Source organism: Schistosoma haematobium, chromosome 4, assembly GCF_000699445.3.
Source record: "Schistosoma haematobium chromosome 4, whole genome shotgun sequence".
In the NCBI taxonomy this organism is placed as follows: Eukaryota; Metazoa; Platyhelminthes; class Trematoda; order Strigeidida; family Schistosomatidae; genus Schistosoma; species Schistosoma haematobium.
Genome location: NC_067199.1, coordinates 10,067,550 through 10,080,799, shown reverse-complemented (window position 1 = coordinate 10,080,799; position 13,250 = coordinate 10,067,550). Strand labels below are relative to the sequence as shown.

At 37.8% G+C, this 13,250-nt stretch overlaps 1 protein-coding gene across 2 annotated transcripts in view; it reads left to right on the top strand.

Moving 5' to 3' along the window:
- The window catches only part of MS3_00007347 (uncharacterized protein), a 38,819-nt gene that overhangs the window by 3,834 nt on the left and 21,735 nt on the right, over positions 1 to 13,250 (top strand). Inside the window, exons 2-4 of one of the 2 annotated variants that reach the window (XM_051215611.1) lie at positions 2,615 to 2,858; positions 10,585 to 10,686; positions 12,710 to 12,923. In XM_051215611.1, coding sequence (XP_051066142.1) covers positions 12,905 to 12,923 — 19 coding nt within the window. In that variant the 5' untranslated portion in view covers positions 2,615 to 2,858; positions 10,585 to 10,686; positions 12,710 to 12,904. The remainder of the gene's footprint in view (positions 1 to 2,614; positions 2,859 to 10,584; positions 10,687 to 12,709; positions 12,924 to 13,250) is intronic. The other variant, XM_051215610.1, reaches the window with a different exon arrangement.

Here is a 13,250-nt window from a genome sequence, read left to right as displayed (position 1 = left end):
AGTCCGTTAGACTCCCTAGTCTGTACACCTTTAGCAAGGTGACCCCAGTCATATTTTGAGGCATGAGTTGATTAAGCAGCTGCCTAATCAGTACAATGTCATGCTCAAAACGAGCTTTAGGTTCAGAGCTATCGCTCTCCTTAATTCTATGAAAAATAGCTGATCTGTCGCTATGATCAGCTTTCGATTTTTCAACCACTTTTACGGGGGCAGGTTTCCCTTTTATATCAATACTTTTCTTCCTTACAACCTTTACCCATTCGTCAACGGTGCTGGTAGAAGCAATAACAGTTGCGTCAAACCTAGTGTTGGGTTTTGGGGGGTTGTCGACGACCTGAGGGGTCGTGTTATGTTTACCATTTGAAACCGATCGAGCCTTGCGATTGCGGCTCCTAGGTGTTTCCTGTTGGATCCCATCTGGGAGACGGGGAACGGAAGACCCTACTTTTCTTGAGCTTTTTTTAAGGCAGGCCTCTTTGGAGACTGCTTTTCCTTCTTTGACGGGCGTGAGTCATCTATCACCGGACTAACCTTAGTTTCCTTCACGTTGATTTGCGTGTCGACAGATCGAGTGCTGTTTGACGCGTTCCGACTATGCTTGCTAAAACACTTCTTTGCAGCATCAACCAGTGAGATGGCCTCGGTTAACAAACTGTTTGCATCCGAGCAGCACTGTTGACAAAGCCACACACAACCCTTCTTACTGAACCGTTTGAAAGCATCAGGCGTTAAGTTCGTGCAAACTTCGTGGTACCAGCCTTTGCACTCGTCGCACTGCATGCCGCTTTCAACAGGATAACGACAACCCGGACGTTGACAACTGCTTTTTTTACACTGTCCGGTCATTTAGGAGGGGTTCTTTTTTAAACTGTGATGATACTCAGAACAAAAAAATTTATCAATGACCAAAAGTGAAGGGCTGTAGATTGCTAGGACCAAAAGTACTAACAGATACAGTTGAAAAAGAGGTACTCAAGAGTACCAACGACAAAACAGTAAAAACGATACTTTAGTCGAATACTTTAACTGAAATAAATTCAATTAAAGTGAAAAACAGTAGTCTTGATACGTAATAAACGATCAAAACAAAGAAATTTACTCAGCGAGGAAAAATACCACTGTCCTTTTTAAATAGCGCGCTGATCTAATTCGACCGCGGTTATCGAACCTTTTTGTGATTGCCTCGGTGATGGCTAGTCATAGGGAAGTGGGGAAAGGCGAGATATGTTTACAACCAAGTCATCATTTAGACTATACGGTGCTTATGTGTCACCTTACATAGCACGATAAGGGGACGAGATATGAATGTGGGCCGCTCATCATGGAATTAATTGGAAAGCCCCGTCACTAACTTAGTACCTACTTTTTTAGACATTCTCAAGTGTCTGTCTATTTAGATACGGATTGGCTGCTTGGACAAGATATTCAAAAAGAGGTCTTGCGCATTTGGGATACGGAAGCTGAAACATTCTTTCATCAAAGCATTAGGACGCTCTACACCTGGCCGTAATACATAACATCGGTGAGACTGTAATTTATGGATGACTTTCGAGTGACGCCAGACTGTCCTTGAGAGTATCCACCTAATAACCAGGACCGAATGAAGGTTGTAAACCTGTGTGGAGAATTAAAATTATGATATAAAGTCGGTGATTAAGGTTAGGGTTTTCATCACAAACTGACGTCAGCTAAAATGCCAAAACTCTATTTATCCGAACGAATGAGTGAATTCCGCACCAAAACCCGAGACCTGTTATCTTATACGTGATTGGTTCGTCCATAAATTATAGTCTCGCCGTTTTGGAAATGGTATCCCATCGGTAGTGTACTTATAGCTATTATTGTGTTCGACCTGGATTATTGCAGTTTAACCAAAACTTATTCCTAAGCAACTTCATTTAGACTAGCTGTTTTATTCATCTAGATCGGTTTGGAGCTCTAGCCTGGAAATGGTGCAACACTGTTTAGAGACGTTATTAGATATGGCTCAGGATAGAAGCCAGTGGGGGATCCTGCTGTAACTTTCTTTTAGTTTCTCCATAAAAATGAACGTAACTTCTTTAACTGAAAGAATTCTTTCTGGTTGTATTTTTGCTAACTGAAATGTTTCCCTTTATTATTATTATTATTATTATTATTATTATTATTATTGTTATCATTATCATTATTACACTCATGCACTAATTTCTGCTCGTTGTTGTTATCCTCTTTATTATGCGCACTTTATATCCCCTATCTCTTCACAACCTTATTGTTATCGTGTGGCGCATATGTATTTGGTCCCCCTTTGTACCAATATTTATGTATTCAAATAAATAAATAAATAAAATTATTTAATCGTGATGTGAAATTCATAAACGATGGAACGTCATTTATCATTAACATTTGTTAACTACAGTTATCGAACCAAAGGATTTCAGTACTTCCCATAGAAGCTGTAAACGAGTATTGGCTAGTGAGTGAGAGTTTCAAACAAAGCAAGTATATTCAGGTTTCATGTTCCAACTATCAGTGACTTCATCTAATATTAATTTTTGAATTTCTTCAGTCTGCAAATACTAACCGATTGCATTAAGCTTAATCCATCACTTTTATTCTTTTTCTTGGATTTTAGTACATATGTTTTAGTCGAGGCAATGCATTTGCAATATATCGATGTATTTTTGCTTCCTTGTTTGCAACTCTACTCATCCTGGATTATGTATGGATAATTCTACGTGATCCGAAATTTCCAGACTTTCTATCCTGGTGTTTGGATGCATCTCAGTGGGCTTTATTAGGCACAGCTGTATGTTATATAATATTGGCATGTAATGCGGTGTGCATATCTAGACGAAATGGGGAATCAAACAACGAAAGTAAGTATTACAAATCAATAAAGCTGAATTATGAGGGCGATCCAATATATTAATGTGCAAACCAATTCAATGTCATAGAGAACATGTCTGACAAGAATGTTGTCTATCAAACGTAGATCATTAGTTCCATTGACAAAATCATCATTAAGTACTTTAGTTAAGACTACAATCTAAGCTACGAGTCTCAAAGTTATAGACAAACTGATCAAATTTACGGTAGTGCCTCTTGAATTTTTTCTATAAAATTCACTCATCCATTTGGCTGGAAAGCATTCTTGTATTACAGTTCGTGATGAAAACACTAAATTTAACTCTAAATTCTGATCCTAAGCTCTAGTCGTATGATTATAAATCACTCTTTCATATATGCTGTTTCTGATTGTCTGAACGGGTCAATATTTATCAAGGTCATTTTATGTTATTCGAGCTCACCCTTATAATTCAACTTGACCATAAGATTTAATCGAGTAAATTACGGGGATTAATTCTTTGATGTGAATATAGTTTTCATCATGGATACCAACCCCATTAATGGTACCACTGGACATTTGTTTCGTACGATTTTGGGTTTCCTCAGCCAAAAGCCCAGATCCTTAGCCCTACTAGGGGTTGGACTTGGACTCTTCAATTCATTCAACATCATCACTTCTTTACGTTTCTGAGTTAACAAACAATAGTTCTCATTTCCAAATTAAGTTAATGAGACCAAAATTCTGAGCCATTTGGGATATTTACTTGCTCTTCCATTATAGTGCTAGCTGAAGAGTATGTTCGTCTCACAGTCATGTATTCTGTTTATGTGATAGTAGAAAAGCCTGTCTTTGAGTCATTTAATACAGCGCGATTCAAGCTTTAACCTGATGGAGAAAAGTATCCTTTATTTTTAAACATCCTATTAACAGAAGATCTTAACTTCCCATTAATGTTGAACATCGGATTATTCTCGTGATTTTAGTGAAATCCAACAATCTTCACAACCCTATGCTGGCAATTATCACGTGCTCACTAGTGACAAGCTTCGAGAAAAAGTTTTTGGCGTTCTGGCGTGAAGCTGTGATCAGTGGACTAAACAGTCGGGTGTAACAAAGGTACTCACCGAAGACAATAGATGGTCGTGCACCATCCTGGACCGGTTTGAATTTAGACTTGTACACTATTGGATTCCACCTTAATGGTCTAAAAGTTAGGTGTTCGCGTACGAGACTGTATATACTGAGTTCTTGGATGTGCACTGCTAAGGAGTCCCGTACTGGGACGAAACGGGTATCCAGTGCTTTCAGGTTTTTAATGGTTGTCTAACTTTGATGGGTTTGTGATTTCAGTGATATTTTTGTTCATTCCTTTTGAAGATCCTTAATATTGTTGGTAAATCATCTGTTTCCATGACTTTTTTACCACATGTTCTTGATAAAGGTGGTGACAGCTTCCTTATTAATTAAATAATTGAGTTAGTCTTAGTATTTCGAAATATTTTCAAAACTAGACTACCCTGTGTGTGTGTGTGCACGAAAAGTATTTGATTGTGTGGAGTATCGGGGGAACCGATGAACAATGTGTTAATCAAGAAATACCCGAGGAGAAATATTTTTTATTCTACTTTGTTCAACGATTATCGTATTATTGTATCTAGTTGCCTTGGCTATTTGTATACTGTAATTCATGTATCATTTTATCTCATTAGAAATCAGAATCTTTTGTAGTTTAACAGCCTACACAAACCTCTCCTGTACACTATTGAATACTTTGTGTTGTAAATCTGTATAATCGTCTCTGTACACCAATAGTCGAGGTTTTATTAGTGTAAGATATTAAATCAATTTAGTAAGGTCCCGACTGTAGCTGTTTATTCGACTTAATCGTTGGGCTTGCCTACTGTAATGGCCTAATCGAGCTATATTGGCTGAAAAACTCACTCATTGAAGTCCATCCCAGACAAGTTGGTTGGAGAACTGTAAATCTAAGAGCATAAAACTCATGGTCCATGGGCAAAGTCGTACTGAGGATTGTACAGGGGTGTGGCGGTAGTATTGTGTTCCCCTTAGACAACCAGCATATACAGAGATGCTAATTTCTCATGACGGAAGGTGGGGATTGGAAAAGATCGACCCTAAAAATAGAAAACCTCACAGATTTCCGTCTCTGACTGTAAGGCCCTAAAATTGAACAGCTAACTCATCTAAAAGTACTCTTAAAGTGGCCATATATGACTGATTTTAGGAAGCTATACTTTGGAAACTACGATTTCACTTAGAGGTTGTTGTAATTATCTCTAACTCAGACTTCTTTTCAGTCCTCTCAAGAAGTATACTTCCACACTGTGAGCAACAAGGGAGTGACAACGCCCTATACTCTTCTAACAGTACTTGCGAAAATTTTCACAATCAAATATCTTCGAATTCAAAAAAATCGAAATCACCACTGTTTAGCGTTATATGTAGAATGTGCAAGTTGTACACCTATTTCTTTTTTTAATGAAAGAAGTACTAAAGAGGCTTTCTAAATATTCAGTGTAGGTAAATGTGAGATTTGATTAATGCTTATTTACATTAGGTATACTAGTCAAAACTATATAGTACACTGAGCTTTCAGTAGTGAGTATTAGTAGAATTTAAATATAAATAATAATGAGAATTAAAGTGCCCATTATTGAGAAGTAGCTTAAACTAAGACGAAACTATTGTATATTTTCATGAATTTCGGTCTTTAGTAATAATTCAGCTGATGTCAGTTCACCGCGCGAAAGCTTCGAGATGATGTTTTAACCTGATCATTTTATTTACAAAGAATCGTATTTTTCCATTGTTGATCTTAACAACTACAGTCGATTAGTCAGTCAGTCAGTCAGTAACAACGTAGAACTTCGTACGTACGTACATCAGTTCGAGTTGCCACACCACATTAGCACAGAGATGCAGTGGTCGATCCAAATCCCGTAGTGCTAGATGTAGTAAGAGTATATGCAGTAATCCGAAAGATTAGCGTTTGAAGATATTATTCAAAGAGTATAATCCAGTGAAATAAATTTGGAAAGAGAAAAAAGAAAGGGATATGAAGAATTCAGAAGTTGGGAGAATACAAAAAGTGTATGCACCTGCGCCATTGCAAACGATTTTGAGCCATATCATTTAGGGTCTCTAACCATCGGTTGCTATGATCTCGCGATTACAGTCGATTAGTCTCTATTAGTATATGCGCATCCTAAGTGGATCGTCGTGATGTCATTTATTCATAAGTTTTTATCATTAAATCTGGATAGTGGCTAGTCAGTGGAATTTTGACGGAGTTTTGTTCTCTGAGTTGGACGGTTTGGTTGTGGAGCTTTCATCGTTCTTCTGAACGACATAGTCAGCACAAACTTCAGGTAGAAGTGAAGTGTTCGAATTTCTCCTTACGTGGTTCACAGCTTGTCCTGTACGTCTCGATGTTGATTGGTTCTTGTTGACATCGAGACGTACAGGACAAGCTGTGAACCACATAAGGAGAAATTCGAACACTTCACTTCTACCTGAAGTTTGTGATGATGATGTCGTTCAGAAGAACGATGAAAACTCCACAACCAAACCGTCCAGCTCAGAGAACAAAACTCCATCAAAATCATCCACCTGAGCTACAAATCATCTCCACCATCTCATAGCCAGTGGGATGTACAACACACATTTCGTCCTCTTTGAGACTCGTCCGCTGGATATGCTTTCATCCCAGTGTTAATGTTCACACATTTGGATTTGAACTCAATACCTTTTTCTTTAAACAACCAACGTGTCATCCGACTAACTACTGATTTTACTTGTTTTTACTGGAAGAAAAAGAAGCAACCAGTCATACCATGAATTAGATCTTTTGCGTTAACTTTCCTAAAGATTTTGCTGTACTCAAACAAATGTATTTTGATTCTCATGTAGGGAATTGCAATAAAATTTCACACTCGGTTGTATATCAAATATATCGTTTTTCTTCTCTTTTAACCTATCAATCTTACAGTCTTTAGTGTTTTTAATTTCCGAAAATGTTTATTTATTTATTTATATAAATAAACATTGGTACAAGGACATGTCGAATATATATGCGCCATACAAATCATTGGGTTTGTGTGACGACTGAGATACTGTCCGGGTGCCCAAACCGGAGTAGGTGGTTTTCTTAGCGGGCCACCCCGAGTTTCTGACCTGAAGGTCCAATCCCCCTGGTACGGCCGAGAGTGGGGAGAGTCCGCTCTCCCTCTCGAAATGCTCTCACATGGCCACGCGTATATAGCCTCTGCCAGGGAAGTCCTACTCACTGCCTTCTCGTGGCGGGGGTGTTATTTACGAAAATGAGAGGACGAGAAGTGAATGTCCGGCGCTTTAACCGGATTCCAAACTGATGGTGCACATGGGCTCCAGTATCCTGCGGGAACAAATGGCGTATGAACCAATCGTTGGTCACCGGCTACCATGGGACTGCATCTCCTGACGATGCTCCACTGCCTTGTGGATCAGACCTTCAAGTCGAAGGCTCGGGGAGTGGCCTCCTAAGAAAACCACCTGCTTCGATTTGGGCACCCGGGCAGTATCACAGCCCTCACACATATCGAATGAGATTTGTGTGGCGCATATGTATTTGGTGCCTTCTTGTACCAATATCTATGTGTTAAAATAATAAATAATAATAATAATAATCCAATCCATAAAACAGTGGAGCAACGTTAGGAGATGCAGTTCCATGGTAGCCGGTGACCAATAATATGTCCATACGCTCTTTGTTTTCTCAGGATCCTGGAGTCCATGTGCACAATTGGTTCTGAATCAGGGTTTTCTGACTCCCCTACGTGGATCCTCCGTACTCACCATGACACAGTTTAAGTGCTGGACATTCGCTTTTCATCCCCTCAACTTCGTAAACAACATTCCTGCCTCGAGGAGGCACTGAGTAGGACTTCTCTGTCAGTGACTGTATACATGTGACCATGTGAGAGCATTTCGAGAGGGAGAATAGTCTCTACCCATCATCGGCCGTACTAGAGTATTTGGGGGACTTAAACAGAAATAGGTATTGAGCAAGTATCAAATCCATATAAAAATCGAGTTAATACTTTCTTTAACTAATTAGCTAATTCATTCATATCATTTTAATCACTGATCATCAATGATACATATCAATATTATTGATTAGATCAAATATGTCTTTCACTTTGTTGTTGTTATAAATACTGTTTAATGAACATATGATATTGAATACATCTTACTATCTACAATGAAAGAGTATGTATATGTGTATATTTATACATGTACACAATGTAATGAAAAGAATAATAATAATACTAAATAAAGATACACATTCGATGAGTATATTCTCTGTTGTAATACAATAATTTCATATTATTAGAAAGTTTTTATGAAATAAGAATTATTTCTCTCTATGAAACAACGTCTATTTTATTACTAAGAACATCAACATAATTAAGTAGGGATATATGATTGACCTTGAGAAGAAAATGAAATAGATTGTTCAAAAGTTTTGTTTTATTTTTTAAATTAAAAGAAAAATAAAACCACACCCAATTTAACCAAGAAATAATATACACAATATTGCTGTTAGCCAATTGTGTTCTTGTATTATTTTGTTTTAAAGCTTATAAGTTAATTATAGTTTTAAGTAGTATAAGTGTAAACTGTGATTGTATTGAGCTACAATTTTATTTAGTATTTTAAAAGGAAAAAGAAAAGCTGTCAACTGATTTATCATTCTGCTAATTGATTAGAAATTAGGCATCACTAATTGGATATTTTACTATCAGGAGGGGTTTTGTGAAGATTGTAGTAATTTCAACAGTTGAGATCATGAGCCAATTGAAGCTAGACCGCCATGGAAAACCTGGAAGAACTGGACAGCGGTTTCGTCCTATTGTGGGGCTCCTCGGCAGTGCGCATCCACGACCCCGCCTCGCGAGATTCGAACCCAGGGCCTATCAGTCTCGCGCCAGACGCTTAACCAACTAGACCGCTGAGCCGGCATCCAACAGTGTTAACGTCTAACTTCAACTAATCCACGGAGTTGAGCGACACATCCACCATTGTTATCAGTGAGTTACTATCTCACAACTGACCCGGTTGATCTCCACTGGTCACTGCTTCTCACTAGAACTCCACGATATATATAGGTCCTGGGTTCGAATCCCGCGAGGCGGGGTCGTGGATGCGCACTGCTGAGGAGTCCCACAATGGGACGAAACCGCTGCCCATTTCTTCCAGGTTTTCCATGGTGGTCTAGCTTCAATTGACTCATGATCTCATCTGTTGAAATTACTACAATCTCCACAAAACCCCTCCTGATATTTTACTCTTAATTTTACATTTTTTTAACTCTACGAACTCCTGTCTCCTCTTGTTCTGTGGTGTAGAAGTAGGTTGGAAGCAAGCTAGGGGCACCCAGACTAATAATACAATAATAATACAATAATAATGCAATAATACAATATAACTAAATGACACCTGTTCCCTAGAACGAATTATTGACGTAATCTCCTAAATAGTTGGAAATTAAGGACGAAATTACTGGTAAAAAATAGGTTTTTGTTTGTTGTAAAATGACATGTTTCTATAAAAGATTTAACATAGAAATAACGTGATTAGGCGTCATAAGCGATTGGAAGATACCAGTTTTGTAGGTTTATTCACTCTTCAATGAACAAACACCTGAATGTTAGACTTCCACGTCAATATCAACCGTGTACTAAAATTTATTTTTAAATTAAACCGATTATTTCACATTCGTATAACGGGGAGAATAAAAGTTATTTTCTGTTCTCAGTCAGTCTTGAGTGCTGTCAGAGGTATGAGGGCAATTATCACTTCCCGGTTGCCCACACCGTGGAAGGGTTCTTCTGCAGGTACCTGAAAAGGAAATTGGATTAGAGGTGGTCTTAGTAACCTGGGAGCGTGACCGCAGTGCCCAAGGACAACTGCTTGAGGTCGGTCACACACGACCTTCTTGTGGGTAATTTTTGTGTTAGCTCCGTACTTGTTGAGACCTTACCTCCGGAGACGGATATCCGTGGGATGAGGCGGGGTGTGCATTTGTAGGGTCGACCTTTTCTAACCCCACCCCTCCTTGTGGGAAGGCAGCATCTCTATCATGCTGGTTGTCTGAAGGAAACACCTTACTGCTGTCACACCTCTGTACAGTCAGCAGTACGACTTCGCCTTCGGACCTTGGGTTTGTTGCTCTTAGTCTTACCGCTCTTCAACCGACCTGTCTGACATGGTAGGACCTTGAGGAACGGTTGTTCCAACCAATATAGCTCGGTTGCTTCATCACGATAGGCAAGCCCGACCACCACGTCAAGGTAGCAACAACGGTCGGGTATTTTCTGTTCTACGTAACAACATATCATAATACGATAATAGGATCGGTGACGGAGATTATACTGCCATTAGACTGGATACTCAATTGATATGCCATTCACAGATACACGACTCACGACCAAATATAGAGAGCCAGTGTATAGGCTAGACGTTGCTTCATGCAATACAATTACAAGCAGTGTAAATTCAGTGAGTTTAGAGTAAAATTACTAATATGAAGGACAGTTGGCAAGCTGGGTATCCTGCAATCCACGCCCAGTGACCAATCACATCTTACTTTCACTAGCTACACATATCATACATACTATAGTTTCAATTAAAAAAATTCGTTTAGTAGTTTTGTTTCTATTTATTTATATCAACTTTGTTATTTGTCTTTGTAGCTACGATTCCTTATAAATTTGTTTGGCTATTATATACATGCAGCGTGAATTGCGTGTATTCAACAATGACACTGCATTGGATGTTTAGTGGTCATCAATCTTGTAAGTAATTTTTCATAAATAATAGGTATCGATAGTTTGTTTATCTTTTAAATTCATCTTAATATATCTACATTGACATTTTGGTGTTTAGCCTACTGGTTAGTCAGTTAATCATAAACAACAAGGCCAGACACATGTACATCGATTGAAGTTGTCACACCATATTAGCACAGTGAAATGACAAAATAAATCCCAGAATAGTAGTAGTAACTGTATCAGTGGTACTTGAACGGATTAGGTCAGTCAGTCAGCTACAACGTAGGATCCGGCATATATATGCATCGCTCCAGGTTGCCACATCTCATTAGCACAACAAGATGAACACCGAATTCATATAAGTAGTTAATTCAATGGTGCTAAAATATAAAGAAAAGGATTGCATATGAGCATATAGTACAGTAAGAAACAATTAGTTGGTAGAAAGAAAGAAAGCAATTTTAATCTCATAGTTTAAGGGAAGACCGAGAGTGTATACAAACGGATTAGTTATCGGAATTGTGATTCAAGAAGAAAGCATGAACTCGCAGAATAAAAAAGCGTACGATCATTTCTAGACTCAAGGTCTAAGCGAAGACAAAAAGTGAACGCATCTTCTACTTACTACTATTTCCCAGCTACGCTACTTAACGTTTCCAACATTTGGTTAGAGTAATAGTGAGGACACCAACAAGGCAGTCTACACCTATCTGCACATCTTTGTACAACAACCAGTGATTTTGTGGACCAATCTAACGCCCTGAGTTGACCTCTCTGTTTTCCTCACAACCTACTTGTAAGGAAGCAAACAACGTGTACCGAGATAGATGCCAATTGGATATACGTAACACTTGTCTCAACCACTAAGGGCTAGATGAACGTGAGATTAGCTGTGATCAATGATCAGCTAATGTAAATATCTCAGTTCTACAGGAAGTCAGTCATAACTCAGTGGTAATGCTTTAGACGGTAAAACAGGATGATTCAGGCCCAGATTCACGAAGGAGCATTAATTTCTTCAAGACCAAATATGCACCTTACTGACGAGTGCCAACCAGTATAAACCTAAGATCAAGGTTTCTTGATAACTATCTCCAACTATCTTAATAGGTAAAATAACCATATTTTTGTGGAGTTACATTGAGTAAAAAATTGTATTCCTGACGTTTCATCACGTAACATAACTCACTTCTTCGGAGCAAATAAATAACCGAAATAAAATTAACACAAGTTTAAATGGTACAAAGGAAACAATGAAGAATATTTTTAGTACAGTCAGAGTTATAATAGGTCTGAACATGTGAATGTCAAGTTATTTTTAGTCAAGGTGATTTTGTATCACCTATCACTGCATTAATTTGTGCGTCATAAGTGGAAATGTATGGGTAAAAGATGTATACATTTGTAATATGAAGTAGAGTGAGATTGAAATTGAGTATATATATATGTGTGTGTATATGCAGATTGTGTGGAAAATGAATGGGGTGAAATGTGGTTAATTGGATAAACAGTTCAGATTGGATGGATGGTTAGGTGTTCATTCGTATTGAAGGAAGAGGGATTTAGCATCAGATTACTGTCCTGCCTTCATAGTTGGGAGAACATTTCTGAAATATTTTTAATATGAATTTGGTGATTGTTGAAACTAGCATGTACTACTGTTGGTGATTTAACTTGTGGATGTCTCAATTTTACAGGATTATTAGGAGATGATTTTGTATAATTTAGTTTTTGTTCTGGTCGGATCGATATCTCATGGTAAGGCTCTCTAATGTAGAACGCATTGAAATCAACATAATCTATCGACACAATTTTCGTGTAAAGTGGACAGGATCTTATCTTTTATTCTAACTAGAGCGTTTCTTAGTCTTGGTTGTAATTTTTCTGTCTTATCTTGACGATAAAGTAAAATCACAGTACCAATCCAAGATCTTTCATTAAAGTTGTTATTTTTTAAAGAAAAATGGTTTTGTCTTAATGTTTTTAATAGTATTCTTAGGAGAATTCTCAAATCGTAGGATGTTTATTAATTCTATTTTTCTTTTAGCTTGTCTTCTCCCGAAGTAATTATCTTGATTTCTCTTCTGAAAGGAACCAGAGCTACGAAAACGTTTGCACTGAATGGTTGTACAGGGCTAAAATCAATATATCGATTTGGATGTGCCGGTTATCAGTATATGATTAAATTTAGACTTCGATTAGTATTTCTTTTAACTAAACAGTTTAAGAAAGTTAGTTCACCATGTTCTTCCTTTTCGAAAGTGAGATGTTTATCTGTTTGGAGAAATTTCTAAGGTTTTTTTTAATAATGACAAATGTGTCATCTACATATCTGAGCCAAATGAGTGGTCTGATGGTACTGGCAAAAATAAGCAACTCAATACGGGACATAAATAAATTAGCAACAATCGGAGATCCGATGGCTACTCTGTTTGTCCCTTTGAAAGTGCATGGTGTTGAATTCAAGCATAGTTTGAAGGATTTCATGATTGAACTATTGCTTAATGGATATCTGCTAGATAGAGTAACAATATTCTTTATTAAACCATTAATAAATTCTAGACAAAGACCAGTTGGGATGCTAGTGC